The sequence below is a fragment of the Lontra canadensis genome, unplaced genomic scaffold (genome assembly GCF_010015895.1).
Source record: "Lontra canadensis isolate GAN:19392208 unplaced genomic scaffold, GSC_riverotter_1.0 scaffold111, whole genome shotgun sequence".
Taxonomy (NCBI): Eukaryota; Metazoa; Chordata; class Mammalia; order Carnivora; family Mustelidae; genus Lontra; species Lontra canadensis.
Window position 1 is genome coordinate 5,682,824 of NW_022631105.1, and position 13,121 is coordinate 5,695,944.

At 62.4% G+C, this 13,121-nt stretch overlaps 1 protein-coding gene across 7 annotated transcripts in view; it reads right to left on the minus strand.

Moving 5' to 3' along the window:
* The window catches only part of AGAP3 (ArfGAP with GTPase domain, ankyrin repeat and PH domain 3), a 51,263-nt gene that overhangs the window by 22,476 nt on the left and 15,666 nt on the right, over nucleotides 1-13,121 (minus strand). For 4 of the 7 annotated variants that reach the window (XM_032840140.1, XM_032840144.1, XM_032840143.1 and 1 more), the window contains exons 3-9: nucleotides 3,452-3,510; nucleotides 3,104-3,191; nucleotides 2,844-2,929; nucleotides 2,581-2,722; nucleotides 2,038-2,172; nucleotides 1,755-1,882; nucleotides 32-190 (exon numbers count right to left, since the gene is read on the minus strand). In XM_032840140.1, coding sequence (XP_032696031.1) covers nucleotides 32-190; nucleotides 1,755-1,882; nucleotides 2,038-2,172; nucleotides 2,581-2,602 — 444 coding nt within the window. In that variant the 5' untranslated portion in view covers nucleotides 2,603-2,722; nucleotides 2,844-2,929; nucleotides 3,104-3,191; nucleotides 3,452-3,510. Of the gene's footprint in view, nucleotides 1-31; nucleotides 191-1,754; nucleotides 1,883-2,037; nucleotides 2,173-2,580; nucleotides 2,723-2,843; nucleotides 2,930-3,103; nucleotides 3,192-3,451; nucleotides 3,511-4,791; nucleotides 5,769-13,121 lie in introns of those variants that run through there. The other 3 variants (XM_032840141.1, XM_032840142.1, XM_032840146.1) reach the window with 3 other exon arrangements.

Consider the following 13,121-nt stretch of genomic DNA (forward strand, 5'->3'; position numbering starts at 1 on the left):
CCGGTGGGAGGGCGGCGCGCAGGGCACATACCGTGAAGATGTTGGAGCGCCGCTTGGACTGCTTGCGGACAGGTGTGGGGGTGGAGGAGGCCGCCACGGTCTCGATGCGCAGCTCCCGCTGGCTGACGCTGGGGGTGGAGGGGACTGAGGAGGAGTAGTCGCTGAAGGCGCTGCTGCCGCCATTCGTGGCCTAAGGACAGAGAGGGCTGCTGAGGGCTGCCGGGGAGCGGGCGCGGGGGTGGGCGGCAGGCGGGAGCTGGGGGCCCCTGTGGCGGGGGGACCTGGCCTGGGGCTCGCGGGGCAGGAGAGGAGGAAGGTGGCACGGCCCCGGGGCCGGCACGAGCCAGCCACCACTGTCTGGGGCTGCCTGGCGAGGGTCCCCGCAGGCTTGCTTCCGTGCCTGCCCATGAGCCGAATTCGGTCAAGGTAAGTGCCGGGGCAGGGGAGCCCTGCCTCACGGTTGGGCGAGGGGCGGTGTTGGGCGTGAGGGAGCAGGTCCCCTCGGATGAGCCCCCAAGTCTGTGACACGTGCCAAAGATGTGGGAGGTCAGGGTTGGGCACAGGGTGCCCGGGGAGGCGGAGGTCCCCTCCCGGACAGCGTGTGCGCCGGGGGCAGGGTTACGTGAGAGCCGAGGCCGAGGCCAAGTGTGGCCAGGAGCGGAGACTGCTCGCAGAGGAAGCAGCAGATACGGGACAGAGGGGAGAATGGAAGAGAGACAGAAGGGAGCACAGGGCGGGGACAGAGAGCGCACGGCTGCAGCTGCTCCCCGGAGCCAGGAAACACGCGGGCATAGTGAGGCCTGCTCCCTCGCTGCCCCCAAGAGGCTCACTAAGCAGAGAACTCGTCTCACCCTGACAGCCTCGAGTCCTCCCCCGCACAAAATGTGCAAAATGCCCCCAACGACTGCCCCTTGGCCACAGAGCCACACGGCAGGGCCCGCAGGCCACCACACCCGACCTCTGCTGGCTGACGCGCAGAAAGACCCAGCGCTCTCCCTTCCTTGCAGGTGGGGACGCTCCCAGGGAAACCCCTGCTGTCTCCCAAAGCACGAAGGAAGGGCCTCTGGAAAGGCAACCAGGCCGCCATCAGAAAGCCGGGGGGCCGGGGGCCCTCAAGACTCCAGCTCTCGACAGAAAGAGAGCGGAGACAGTCGGCTGGACTGCTCAAGCCAGTGCACCTGTGCCCACGGCGGGGCTTTCTGAGGAGCAGGGGACGGACTGCAGAAGTCCCAGAAGGAAGCACCGGCCGAAATGCCGAGGGCCCAAAATTAACCAAGCAGGAAGTGGGCCAGCATCCCCAGCGGTGACACAGGAGGAATGCCAGCGGGACGTGGCTCAAAACACGGCCAACATCCCACAGGGCGCAAAGGCCGCTGGCCCCTAGGGGGGCCCATGCTGCCCTTGTAACTGCAGGGCCCACTGGTGAGGAGGGAGCAGGCCTGGGAGAGCCCCTCAGTGCCCGCCGAGTATGGTTCCACGGGGAGCGGCTCCCGAGCCAGCCTCCAGGGATGTGGGGCAAGACAGGCGGGAGCAGGGATAGGGACGAGCGGGAAGACCATCACTGTGGGGCACAGGGGAGGCCAGGCCAGTCGTGCAGGCAACGGGGAGCTCAAGCCAGCGCTTTCACACTAATCACAAGGCGGGAGACCACACAGGGGACAAGGGGAGGGGCGGGGGGTGTGGGACACGCAGGCAGACAGGATGACGAGGGCCAAGGGAGGACGCGCGGTGGGAGGCAGGGAGGCTGGCCGCACCTGGTTGATGTGCACGGCCGGGATGGAGGCAGCGGACACTGCCGAGTGGCTGGGGGAGTTGGGCAGTGACTTGCAGGGCCCGATGGCCAGCTGCTGCTTCTTCCGCAAGGCCACTACCTTCTGGGCCACTGCAGGGGACAGCAGAGTCAGTTACCCCTCTGGGGAAAAGGGAGAAGCCCAGCTTAGAGCTGCCCCCAGGGCGCACAGCCCCACTGGCCACAGAGCCTCCTGGGCCCCTGCTCTGGGCTCTGGGGGCGCCCCCCCAGCCCCACGCCCGTGTTACCATCCTGGAAGACACGCTCCACGTTGAGCCCATAGGTCGCGCACGTCTCATAGTAGGTGCAGCGCTTCAAGTCCGTGGAGAGCTTGCGGGCCCTGCTGTCATCGATGACCCGCGGGTTTGCGGCACTGATGGCGTCTGCAGGAGGCAGGAGGGGGGCCTTTACTCAGCCTGCTGAGAAGCGGTGCCACGGACGGGGACAGGCGGGCAGCGCGGGCTCCGAGGGTGCCAGCGGACCACGCAGAGCGCGAGCATCCGGGCGTCCAGGCCTCGTTCCAGCTCGGCCTCCGACTTGGGAGTGGAAAGGAGCTAGCTGCTCCGTTTACGCATCCCCCAAGGCGGGGACACGATCGTCACACAGGTGGGAGGCCCCAGCTGGGGACGATCCAGCACACAGGGAGCAAGGAGATGGTGGCCGCTCTGAGGCGACACAGGAGGGGCTCAGAACCAAGAGATAATAGCAGGGGGCTTCCTGCCCTGGCCCCGCGGCCCCACATACCTCCATCCCCCCACCCCCCGCCAGAACGGCCCAGCGGGCCCGCTCACCCTGCGTGCCCACCAACACCATGGGCACCTCGCTGGCGTTACGGAAGCTGCAGAGCCGCAGGAAGTAGTTGTACACCGTCTGGAAGCTGATTTCATCCTCCAGGCTGAACACGAACACCACCGCGTCCACCCAGGCGGCAAACTAGGGGGACCGAGCAGAATTACTACCCACACCCATTCTCGGGCGGGCGCCGCGCCCTTCTGCACACACACAGCTTTGCCCAGGCCCAACTAGTGGCCCAGGGCCAGGGCAGGAGCATCACCTGGAGCTCAGGGGGGCCTCCTTCATCTCGGATCAGCAGCAGGTAACTCTGGCCATCCACCACAATCTCCTTCTTAAACCGACCCCCTAGGACAGAGTGCACGGTCAGGTCCCAAGCCGGGGGAGCCCACAGCTACAGACAGAGGAGACAGGAGGGACCAGACGGCTGAGGGGCTCCAGCCCCCGGGCACAGACGACAGCCAGGAGCCAGAGGGGGCAGAGCGGCCAGCCTCAGAGCCCAGGCAAGCCTGTGACGCTCACCTTCCGGGGACTCCTCCTGGACATAGGTGCCTGTCAGATAGCGGTGCACCAGGGCCGACTTCCCGCTAGACAGGTTCCCCACAATGCCCTGTGAGAGAGGAAGGGGCGAGAGCAGTGGTCAGGGGCGAGAGAGAAGAGATGGGGCAGGAAAGGCGGAGGACCCTAGGAAGAAGGGCCTGAAGGAAGGACCAGAAGAGAAAGCAGAACAGAAGTGAGAGGCCACAGAGAAAGGCCAAGACCAGAGAAGGAGGGGACTGGAAGCAAGGGAAGCAATGCCCGGACCCATCGCACTGGCCTGTGCCCACCCCACCCCAGGGCGGCCTGGGGCCCCCCCAAGATCTCACTCACCACTTTAAGCTCCGGAACCGAGCGGCTCAGGGTCCACTCCTGGCTGTTCACAAAGGAGTCTGCAGGAGAGAAGGCCCCCATCAGGACTGGGGAGGCACGCACACCTGGGCCACCCACCGCCAGCTGTCTCCTATACTGCCCTTCCCTGGGCCAAAGCCAGAACACAGCACGGTCTCAATGGGACCCCAGCCTCCACCCGGTTCTCTAAAGAGCAGTGGGAAAATCCTTCCAGAGACAATGGGAGCAACGATGCTCCTCAGGGAGAGGACTCTGAGAGGCGTGGGCCCCGCTCTCCCAGGTGGGACCTGTGTCCCTCCTCTCCCTTCTGTTCCAGCAAGGTGAGCAATTCCCCCCCCCCGAGCCACACCTGGGCCTGGCCCAACCAGAGCCCCAGACCCCAGGCGAGAGGCCTCGCCAGTAGTTCTCTGCTCAGACTCAAGCTGGGCCGGGCACCTGGCAGCTGGGCAGGGGGGCCAGCCTCCCACAGCAGCGAGTAGGAACAGCTCACCCTCATAGGGTGGGGCCACCCACCACATTCCTAGCCGGGGTGAAGAGGGAGGAGCCTTCACCTGGCCTTGTTCTGTGAGGGGCAGGTTGAATGGGGAGCTATCTATCCTCCCCCAACCGGCCCTCCTCCCCAGGCTCCTCCTCAGTGGGAGGCCACCACTCTTTCTTCCCCAGAGAGCCGCCTCCTGGGCTTGCCGGCACTCAGGCCCAGGCCCTTCTCTTCTCTACCCTGCCTCTGGCAGTGTCCTGGGGAAGGGAAGCCTCCAGCTCCCCAGAGCTCCCTGCAGCCTGATGGCCAGACCCCTTTTCTTTCCTCTTTGCATTGTAATGGACATCCACCGGCTAGCTCCAGGGGGCCCTGACCCACGCCAGCCTCTCTGCACGCTTCCCCTCCCCAGGCTGTCTCAAAGAGTAGCCACCACCATCGATCGGGTCCACAGGCAGTCCCTCTGCTTTCGGGCAGAGGCAGCTAGAGGTGAGGACTCAAGCCCACCTGGAAGCCAGAGACAGGGGCGCTCCCCACCCCTCCCGGCCTCGGTGCCACGAGTGCCAGCAGGGAGGAAGGGGCCCTTCCGTGCTGGTCTCACATTCCACCATGCCAAGGGCCAGCGGTAGCACCCGGTGGCAGGGGACCCAGACTGGACGCACCTGCAAGTCCTCCCCGGCCACAGCCACCTTCTGGGACCCAGAGCGCGCCGGGTCGCCGGTCTCCCTTGGTCCCCGCCCGCACGGCACACCCACCTCTCCCAGGAGGGCTCGGTACGTTCTCACACCCGCGCTCAACAAGGGCCTCCAACCAGAGAGGACTTCCCCGGCCGGGCTCCGCGCCTTACCGCTCTGCGCGCCCAGGAGCCCGGGGGCCGCGGCAGCCCCGCGGCTCCACAGCGGCTCGGCGGGCGCGGGCTCCCTCCGGCGGAAGCGGCTGGTGAGGAGTCTCCAGAGGCCGGCGGCGGTGCGGGGCCGGCCGGGCTCGGGCGCGGCGGCCCGCGGGGCCTCGGCGCCCAGCAGCAGGTCGCGGCGGCTGGGGAAGGCGCCCAGGGAGCCGGCGTCGCCGTCGCTGCGGGTGCGCGCCCGGGGCAGCAGCCCGGACTCGGCGCGCCGGATCTCCTGGCCGCGGCGCAGGCGGAAGCTGAAGCTCTTCCTCAGCGCGGACAGGCCGCGCCGGGGACCCGGGGTGCCCCCGCCGCCGCCGCCGCCGCCGCCGCCGCGCAGCACCTGCCAGCGCTGGCTGCTCCACAGCGAGGCGCCCCGCAAGAAGCCCGCGCTCCCCGCGCGGCCCAACCCCGCGCCCTCGGCCGCCGCCAGCTCCAGGCGGTTCACCTCCAGGAACGTCATGCTGGTGGGCCTGGGCCGCGGCGTCTGGGCCCCCCGCGTGCAGCTGCGCCGGGCCGGCGCGGGGCTGGGCGCGGGGCTGGGCGCGGCCGAGCCGGGGAGTCCCGAGGGCGCGGGCCCGGGAGCCGGCGGGGGGCCGTCGGCGGGGCCGCGGCGGCCCAGGCGCGGGCGCAGGAGGCCGAGCAGCAGGCTGCGGGCGCCGGAGGGCGGGGGCCCCGGGCCGCCCGAGCAGACGCTCCGCGGCCGCGCCGGCTGTTCTCGCGCGGCGCTCAGGGCGGCCTGCAGGGCGGCGGCGGCGCGGCCGGCCGGGGCGCCGTGCAGGTCCAGCGAGTCGCAGACGCTGAGGGCGCGGCGGCAGACGGCGGGCCGCTCCCGGCTGCAGCTGTCCCCCGGCGGCCAGCCCCGCTCCATGCTCAGGGCCCGGGGGCGAGGGCCAGGCCCATGACGAGGGGCGCGGGGCGGGGCCCGGGCCGGGGCCGCGGCCGGGGCGCACGGACCTCCGGCCTCTGGGCACCTGGTGTCGGGCCCACGGAGTCCCTCAACGCTTCCACCTCGCAGCCGGCAAGCCCAGACCTGGAGAGGCCGGGAGCCGGCCCAGCAAGGAGAGGCGGCAAGCCTGGCCTGGAACACCCTGGAACGGCGGCGGGCAGGGGAGTCAGCCTGCTGGGGCAGCCCCCGGAGCCCTCAGAAAACAGGAAATTCCAGCCCAGGGCTCCTCCTCAGATTGGGGCAAGTAGGTGAGGAGCTGTCATTAGCAGCCGGCCAAATAAATAACAGTCCTGAACACCACACACCGGGCCCTGTTTTGGATAGAAGTGGGCCACTTGCTCTAAAGGACCAAACAGGTGTTAACACCACAGGGCCGGCATTGCAGTAAACTTCAGTTAGGAGTCAGGAAGCAAGTCATATGCCCTCTCTGACCCTCAGTCTCCTTGTCTGTAAAATGGGGGGCCTTAGTTTCTGGCTGAGACACTCTGAGGTTGGGAAGCTCCAGAAGAGAGTTGCGGGATGCTGCAGGCAGCTCTTCTGTTAATGGCCGAGGTCATCTTCTCCCTTGGAGACGATAAAATTATCTGGATTCAGTGAAGTGTCCTGCCTAAGGGCAGTGAAAAGTCAAAAGGTAACCTTCAGTCCTGGACCACACAGTTCTGGACGAGTGACTCACTTTTGTGTCCCGGAGTCTCCAGTCTCCTGCTCCCTGGGTCTCCCCTCCTGTTCAGAGGCCTTCCGGAGGTCGGCTGGCCAAGGTGAAGTGCTTGCCCTCAGTGCTGGCCAGAGCCCGATCACCCTCTCCCGAGCACAGATGCCTCTTCACCGAGTGTGGGCTGCACCAGAGGCTCATGCAGGGCTCACCCCAGGAAGGGGACAGGAAGCTGGGAGCTGCCCCGCTGTGCTTTCCACTGCATTTTAAACATCAGTCCTCTCCGAGGCCCTGCAGACGAGCTAGTCTACCAGGATCACGGGCGCACTGAGAGACGAGCTAGTCTACCAGGATCACGGGCGCACTGAGAGACGGACTGAGAAACGAGTTCAGATCGTGGGAAGGATGGGAGGGCCTACATGGGCTTCAAAGAAACACTACTCCCCAACTTCCTCCACCCCCTTGCCCCCCCCCCCGGCCAATTCCCAGTGTCCATCTCAGCCTCAGAATTCCACCCTTCTGGGTAGAAGCAAACTACAAGATAAAAGTGGCACATTCCTGAGGGGGCTGGGGTGAGGGAATGCCTGAGGAAGGCAGGGCCTCTCCATCCTAGGTGCTCCGAAGAGCCCAGAGCTGGAAACTTTCAAGTCCCGGGCTGGATCTCCCAGGCCTGGAGAGCCCCTGGGGGTGATTTCGTATTTTCCTGGGACTACTTATTAACAGTGATGAGGATGGCTTCTCCCTCCCCAGGATGCGTTTTCCCCACCTAATAGACGGTTCCACGGACAAGCCTTTCCCAGGATCCTTCAGGAGTGGGGACGAGAACACAGCCCTGGAGTCCTGCCTCAGTTCCTCACGTTTAAGTCTCCCACACTCCATTTCCCTATCTGCCTATCTGTCTGTCTGCACTCTCTCTCACAGACACACATGGAATTACCTCCCCCCCCAGAAGAACAGGGCTGCTCATTACGAACCCTCCCCACCCCCAAACCAACAAACCGGCAAGCGCAGTACAGCAGCTCTGTCTGGGGATGGAGGAGGGACAGGGACAAGGTGCCCAGCTGGGGACAGGGTGCTTCAGAACTCCGCTGGCTGTCTCAGCAGGAGAAGACGCCGGTGGCCTACAAGGGGCAGAGGCCCCCAGATACACTCATATCTACTGTGGGAAGACAGGCGCTGGTGCCTCGTCCCTGAGACAGAAGAACATTTTACATTCTCCGAGGCCACACCATTTCCCGGTGGCTCCCACGGCACCTGCGGAATCTAGTCCAGGCCAAGTGCTCAGTCTGGGTCAGTCCCCAAACCAGCAACAGCTTCCACTTTCTCCCCTGGCTGCCTCCCTCCTTCCCAGAAGCCTTTCCTGACCCACAGAAGCTAGCCAGAGAAGGACACCTGCTGACACAGAAATATCCCCGGGGCCATCGGGCCAGTGGAGGACCTTAGGGAGAACAGCGCAGGCACAAATCTCTGTGTCTCTGTACACGAGGTCTCTGTGTTCCGCCTGACAAGATTCTGCTCCAGAGAGCTCCACTCCACAGGGCCCGAAAGAAGTTAGGGCCATCCTAAAAAGCTTCAAGCTGGGATGCTGCAAACAGTACAGAAATTCCACGAGGCTAGCCCTCGCGGGAGTTCTCGGCCTGCTAAGGTCCTCAGACACACCAGGCCAGCTCTGCTGTTGAGGGCTGAGAGGCTCCACGGCCATTTTGGGGGAATTAAGGATACAGTGTCCCGTGATACCCCGCAGTGTGCTCTCTGCGGGAGGACAGGGACGGACTCCCCTGGGAGCAGAAAGTACAGAAAAGGAGCTGGGAAATCAGAAAGAGCAAGAGCCGACTCTGGAGGTGTCCAGGGCCAGGTGGATTGGACCCACCGCGGGGACGGGCCCGGGCCTGGGGGCGGCAGGGGGACACGACTGACCCCGACTACCAGGGAGGCGGGAAGGGAAAGACATCTGTGAAGGTGTGGCGTGGGGGGCACGGAAACCAAGCACCGTCTGTGAGCGAAGGGTGGCCCCCAGACCCCACACCCCACACGACCTGGGACCTAGTCTCCACTCAAATATTTGCTGGGGGTGACCCGCTGATAAGTGCTGAGGCGTGCCTGGCTAAGGCCACCTGCACCGCCCAGAGCCCGCACGTCCTTCCCCGCAGCAGGGAGGGAGGCCCGAGGGCGCACGTGGTGGTGTGGAGGGAGAGACCTGGGCTCCTTCCCGCTGCTCCCAGGGGTCCCAGAGCCTCACTGGCCCTGCAAAGGCCACCGGGCTCTCCGTGCCCACAAGGTGGCAGCAAAGCATCTTCCTGCAGCCGAGGAGGGGCAGGAGGCGGGGAGCAAGGCGGGAGCAAGGTGGTGGGAAGGCGGGCGGGGACGGAGAGCGGAGCCCGGGCAGGTGGCCAGGGCCACACCCAGGGCTGCCAGAGGCGGGGTGGCCTCCAGCAAGCTCTGTGCAAGCTCCGTGCGTGGGCTCTGCACTGGCCTCGGGGTGGGGGACTGGGGAGTCCGCAGAGGTGGGGGGGGCTCTAGGCTGCCGCCCCCTCCCCCACTCGCCCCCTCCCACTGTAATGGGGGCGGGAGACCACACTGTCCACGAGACCACAGCAGTGGTTCTCCCTCTGCAGAGGGATGCCGACTTCTAAGAGATGTTCCCTGGCTGGGACAGTTAGCTAAGGAGATAAATCACAGGCACAATCGTCTTGCAAAGACCCCCAGTCGAGAGGCGGCGGGTGCTCTGGAGTGGAGAGAACTGGGTTCCAAGTCAGCCTCTGGCACCTGCTAGCTGTGTGTCCGTCTACAGCCACTTTAACCTCACTGGGTCTCGGGGTTTAGCAAACCAGAAATCATCTCACCTTGCCCCTGAAGTTGCTACAAAAACCAGCGCCGAGACTGGCACAAAGCAGGGGAGCAGGAAAAGGAGCCGTTACCCGGGGAGAGAGGGAGCAGTGACTCCTGTAAGATGCCGGAACAAATGAAACCAGCTTTCTTCAAGTCAGAAGCCTAGCGGGATGAGCCGGCAGTCACACAGCAGCCCGGGCCTGGCCACTGCCAGTCCGCGTCTCTCCTCCCCAAGACCGTGCTGGCAGACCTCGGACACCCCCGGGACCCCTTGGATCACGTCCTTCTCTGAAAATCTGCTGAAAGCTGTTCCAGACACAGTTGTGCCCCGCCTCCCACCATTCGTATTCTGAAGTCTTAACCCCCAGTCCTTTAGAAGGTGACCTTATTTGGAAATAGGGCGTTTGCTGAGATGAGGTCACATCAGAGAAGGGTGGGTCCCTATTCCCCTATGACTGCTGTCTCCCCTTTTAAAAGATTTTATTTATTTGACAGAGAGAGAAAGAGAGCACACACAGCAGGGAGCCCCGATGTGGGGCTCCATCCCAGGACCCTGGCATCATGACCTGAGCGAAAGGCAGACGCTTCATGATTGAGCCACCCAGGCGCCCCTATGACTGCTGTCCTTACAGAAAAGGGCAATCTGGACAGAGAAACAGTGATGGAGAGCGCTACGGAGGGAAGACGGTGGTCCACAAGCCGAGGAGAGAGGCCTTCGCAGGAAAGGCGGCCCGGCCTGCCCACTCCTACCCAACCTGTGGCCTCCAGACCTGGAGAGAATGAGCGCTGCCCAGGAGCAGAGGTGCAAGGGGGTGGGCTCCAGGGGGCCAGGCAGGTGTGACTGCACAGAAGCGGCCTGGTCCCCGTGCCCTTCCAGGGCTGCTCAGGGGACCTGGGAATTCCGCCCCCATCTCCCAAGGTCGGGGCACCAGAGAGCTCTCCTGTGGCTCCATCCCACCCTCCCAATGGAGAAGCTGAGAGGACCAAAGGGGCAAGTAGGGGTGGGGGACAAAGGGAGGAAACCAAGAGCGCCCTCTTCTGGGCAGTCTCCCAACCTGGAAACAGCCTTCTAGCAACCTCGCTACTCCACACTAGTCTCCTCGTTTTTCTTTCTGTCCACAAGTTCTGTGCAAGGCTCAGGATTTCTGAAAGGCCTCCTGACCTCGTTCTCCCTTGGCACATCCTAAACCCCGAAGAGGGACCCGGACAGACACTGCTCCCTGCTCAGACCGAGGACCAGAAGCATGGGCCCTGTGCACGCTGTGCTCTGCCAAGGAGAGTCGACTTTTCACTAGCGTCCACACTCCTCTGACCTGCAGGGCCGGGGTGGGCACTTACCACGCCGCCTGGCTCGGGACAGGATTCCAGACTCCGAATGTACCACACTGCACATGCTCCCTAAAGGCTACCTGCCTTTCCATCCCAGTTCTGACATATATCCTACATCTCATATGTCTTTAAAAGTGTTCTCTTAAAAAAAAAAATTTTTTTTAGATTTTTAAAAAAATTGTTCTCTTCCCTTGAAACTGAGCCAAGGAGAGGGGATGGTGCCTGGGTGGCTCAGTGGTTAAGGGTCTGCCTTCTGCTCAGGTCATGATCCCAGGGTTCTGGGACAGAGCACCACATCAGGCTCCCTGCTCAGCAGGAAGCCTGCTTCTCCCTCTCCTACTCCCTCTGCGTGTGTTCCCTTCCTCACTGTGTCTCTGTCAGATAAATAAATAAAATCCTTAAAAAAAAAAAAAAAACTGAACCAAGGTCCAGGGTAAGTCCCATGAGCTAAAAGTCTGCTTCTTCCCATCCCATGGCTCCCAAAGGCAGTATGGTCGCTTATCTGCTTTCACCTTATTTTTCCAAAAGTAAGACATCTTAATAAAGGAAAGGGGCACCAGGGTAGCGCTATTCACCAACTCTCAGTTTCAGCTCAGCTCTTGGGGTTGTGGAATTGAGCCCCCAATGAGCCCCGTGTGGGACCCCGTGCATGAGTCTGCCTAAAGACTCTTTCCCTCTGCCCCCACCCCCACTCCCACAATCTCTCCATAAATAAATCCTTTTTTTTTTTTTAGTATTTTATTTATTTATTTGACAGAGAGAGAGACAGCAAGAGAGGGAACACAAGCAGGAGCAGTGGGAGAGGGAGAAGCAGGCTTCCCGCTGAGCAGGGAGCCAGACGCGGGGCTCGATCCCAGGACCCTGGGATCAAGACCTGAGCCAAAGGCAGAGGCTTTAACCGACTGAGCCATCCAGATGTCCCCATAAATAAATCCTTTAAAAAAAAAATAAATAAAAAGAAAGATTCCATAAAGTATAATAATTGCGCTAATTCGGCTCTGTGACAGAGGAGCTCTGCAAAGCGAGAGAAGTGGTGCCCAGTGGCTGAGAGCTGGGGACGCAGGGACAAGCGCAGAGCCCCAGGAAAGGGGGATGAGGGCCACTGTGTGCTACAGCGGAGGGAAAAAAAAAAGACTTGGGTAATTTGAGAGTCCAGTGAACAGAGCAGACCCGAGTGTCTGAAGTCCCTTACAGATTGTCAAAGCACAGCAGGTAACGACTTCCTCAGGCTCTGCGCCATTGCCAAGGCCATACCTGCCACTTCCTGGGGCTGGGGGGCCGGGGAGCTGGGGGCAGGGGTCCCGCAAGGGCTCCGCATCAAAGGAAGCCGAAGGCCTCTCTGGCAGGGCCTGGACATGGAGGCCGCCTCCCTCTACCTCTGCCAGCTCAGCGGTTCTGGCCCCGACACTCAGCCCATGCCCGCTGCCATCACGAAGCCCTGGGGGGCTCCCATGCCCTGCAGCCCCCCCCAGGATCCCCAGTTCATCTTGTCTCTGTTGTAGAAGCTGATGTCTAATCTGCTCTCGCTCCTCCCGGGCCTGGGGTCCAGGGCACACACAGGCCATTCCTGAGGACTGCACAGCCACCTCTGGTGCCTTGTACAAGCAAGGCAGCAGCACACAGGACACTGCCGATCCCCTGGTAGTGAGAGCCACTCACTGGCACAATCAGCCACACTCAGCACCTGATACACTGTGACCCATTTACTTCTGACGATAACGCTCCGAGAAAGTTAGGTAACTTCCCCCAAGATACAGATGTGAAAACTGAGGCACGGAGGCCAAACAGCCTAAGGTCACCAGCTAGTAAGTGGCTGCAGATGGCTTTCAAACCCAAGCTGGCTGCCCCGAGCCCCTGGGCCTCCCTGGCCCGGCAAGATCTCTGAGGACGCAGGCTCACCTGGGCCCAGAGCTTGTCCTGCAGGGAGTCCCGACCCGTCTTCCTTTCTGGGTACTCGCACTGGCAAAGACCAGCCTTGCCCTTCCCAGCAAGGGCCCTCCTTCCAAAAAGACACCGCCCCCCCCCCGGGTGGCTCAGTCAGTGAAGTGGCTGCCTTGGGCTTCACTCATGATCTCAGGGTCCTGGGACAGAGCCCCGCATCGGGCTCCCTGCTCAGCCAGAAGTCTACTTGTCCCTCTCCCTCTGCATTTGCTCTCTTTCTCTCTGTCTCTAATAAATAAATAAATAAAATCTTAAAAAAAAAATAAGGCACAGGAGAAAGAAGATCAGTAAGTTTAACTACATAAACATAAAAAAATCCAGAACAATTAAAAATGACAAGAACCCTAAGAGAAATAGAATTAAAGGGACTTGAGGGGCGCCTGGCTGGCTCAGTCGGCTGAGCGTCTGCCTTCTGCTCGGGTCCTGATCTCACAGTCCTGAGATGGAGCCCCACCTTGGGCTCCCTGCCCAGCCAGGAGCCTGCTTCTCCCTTTCCCCCTGCCACTCCCCCTGCTTGTGATCTCTCTCTCTCCCTCAAATAAATAAAATCCTTTAACAAAAAAAAAAAAAAAAAAAAAGGAAACTGACACC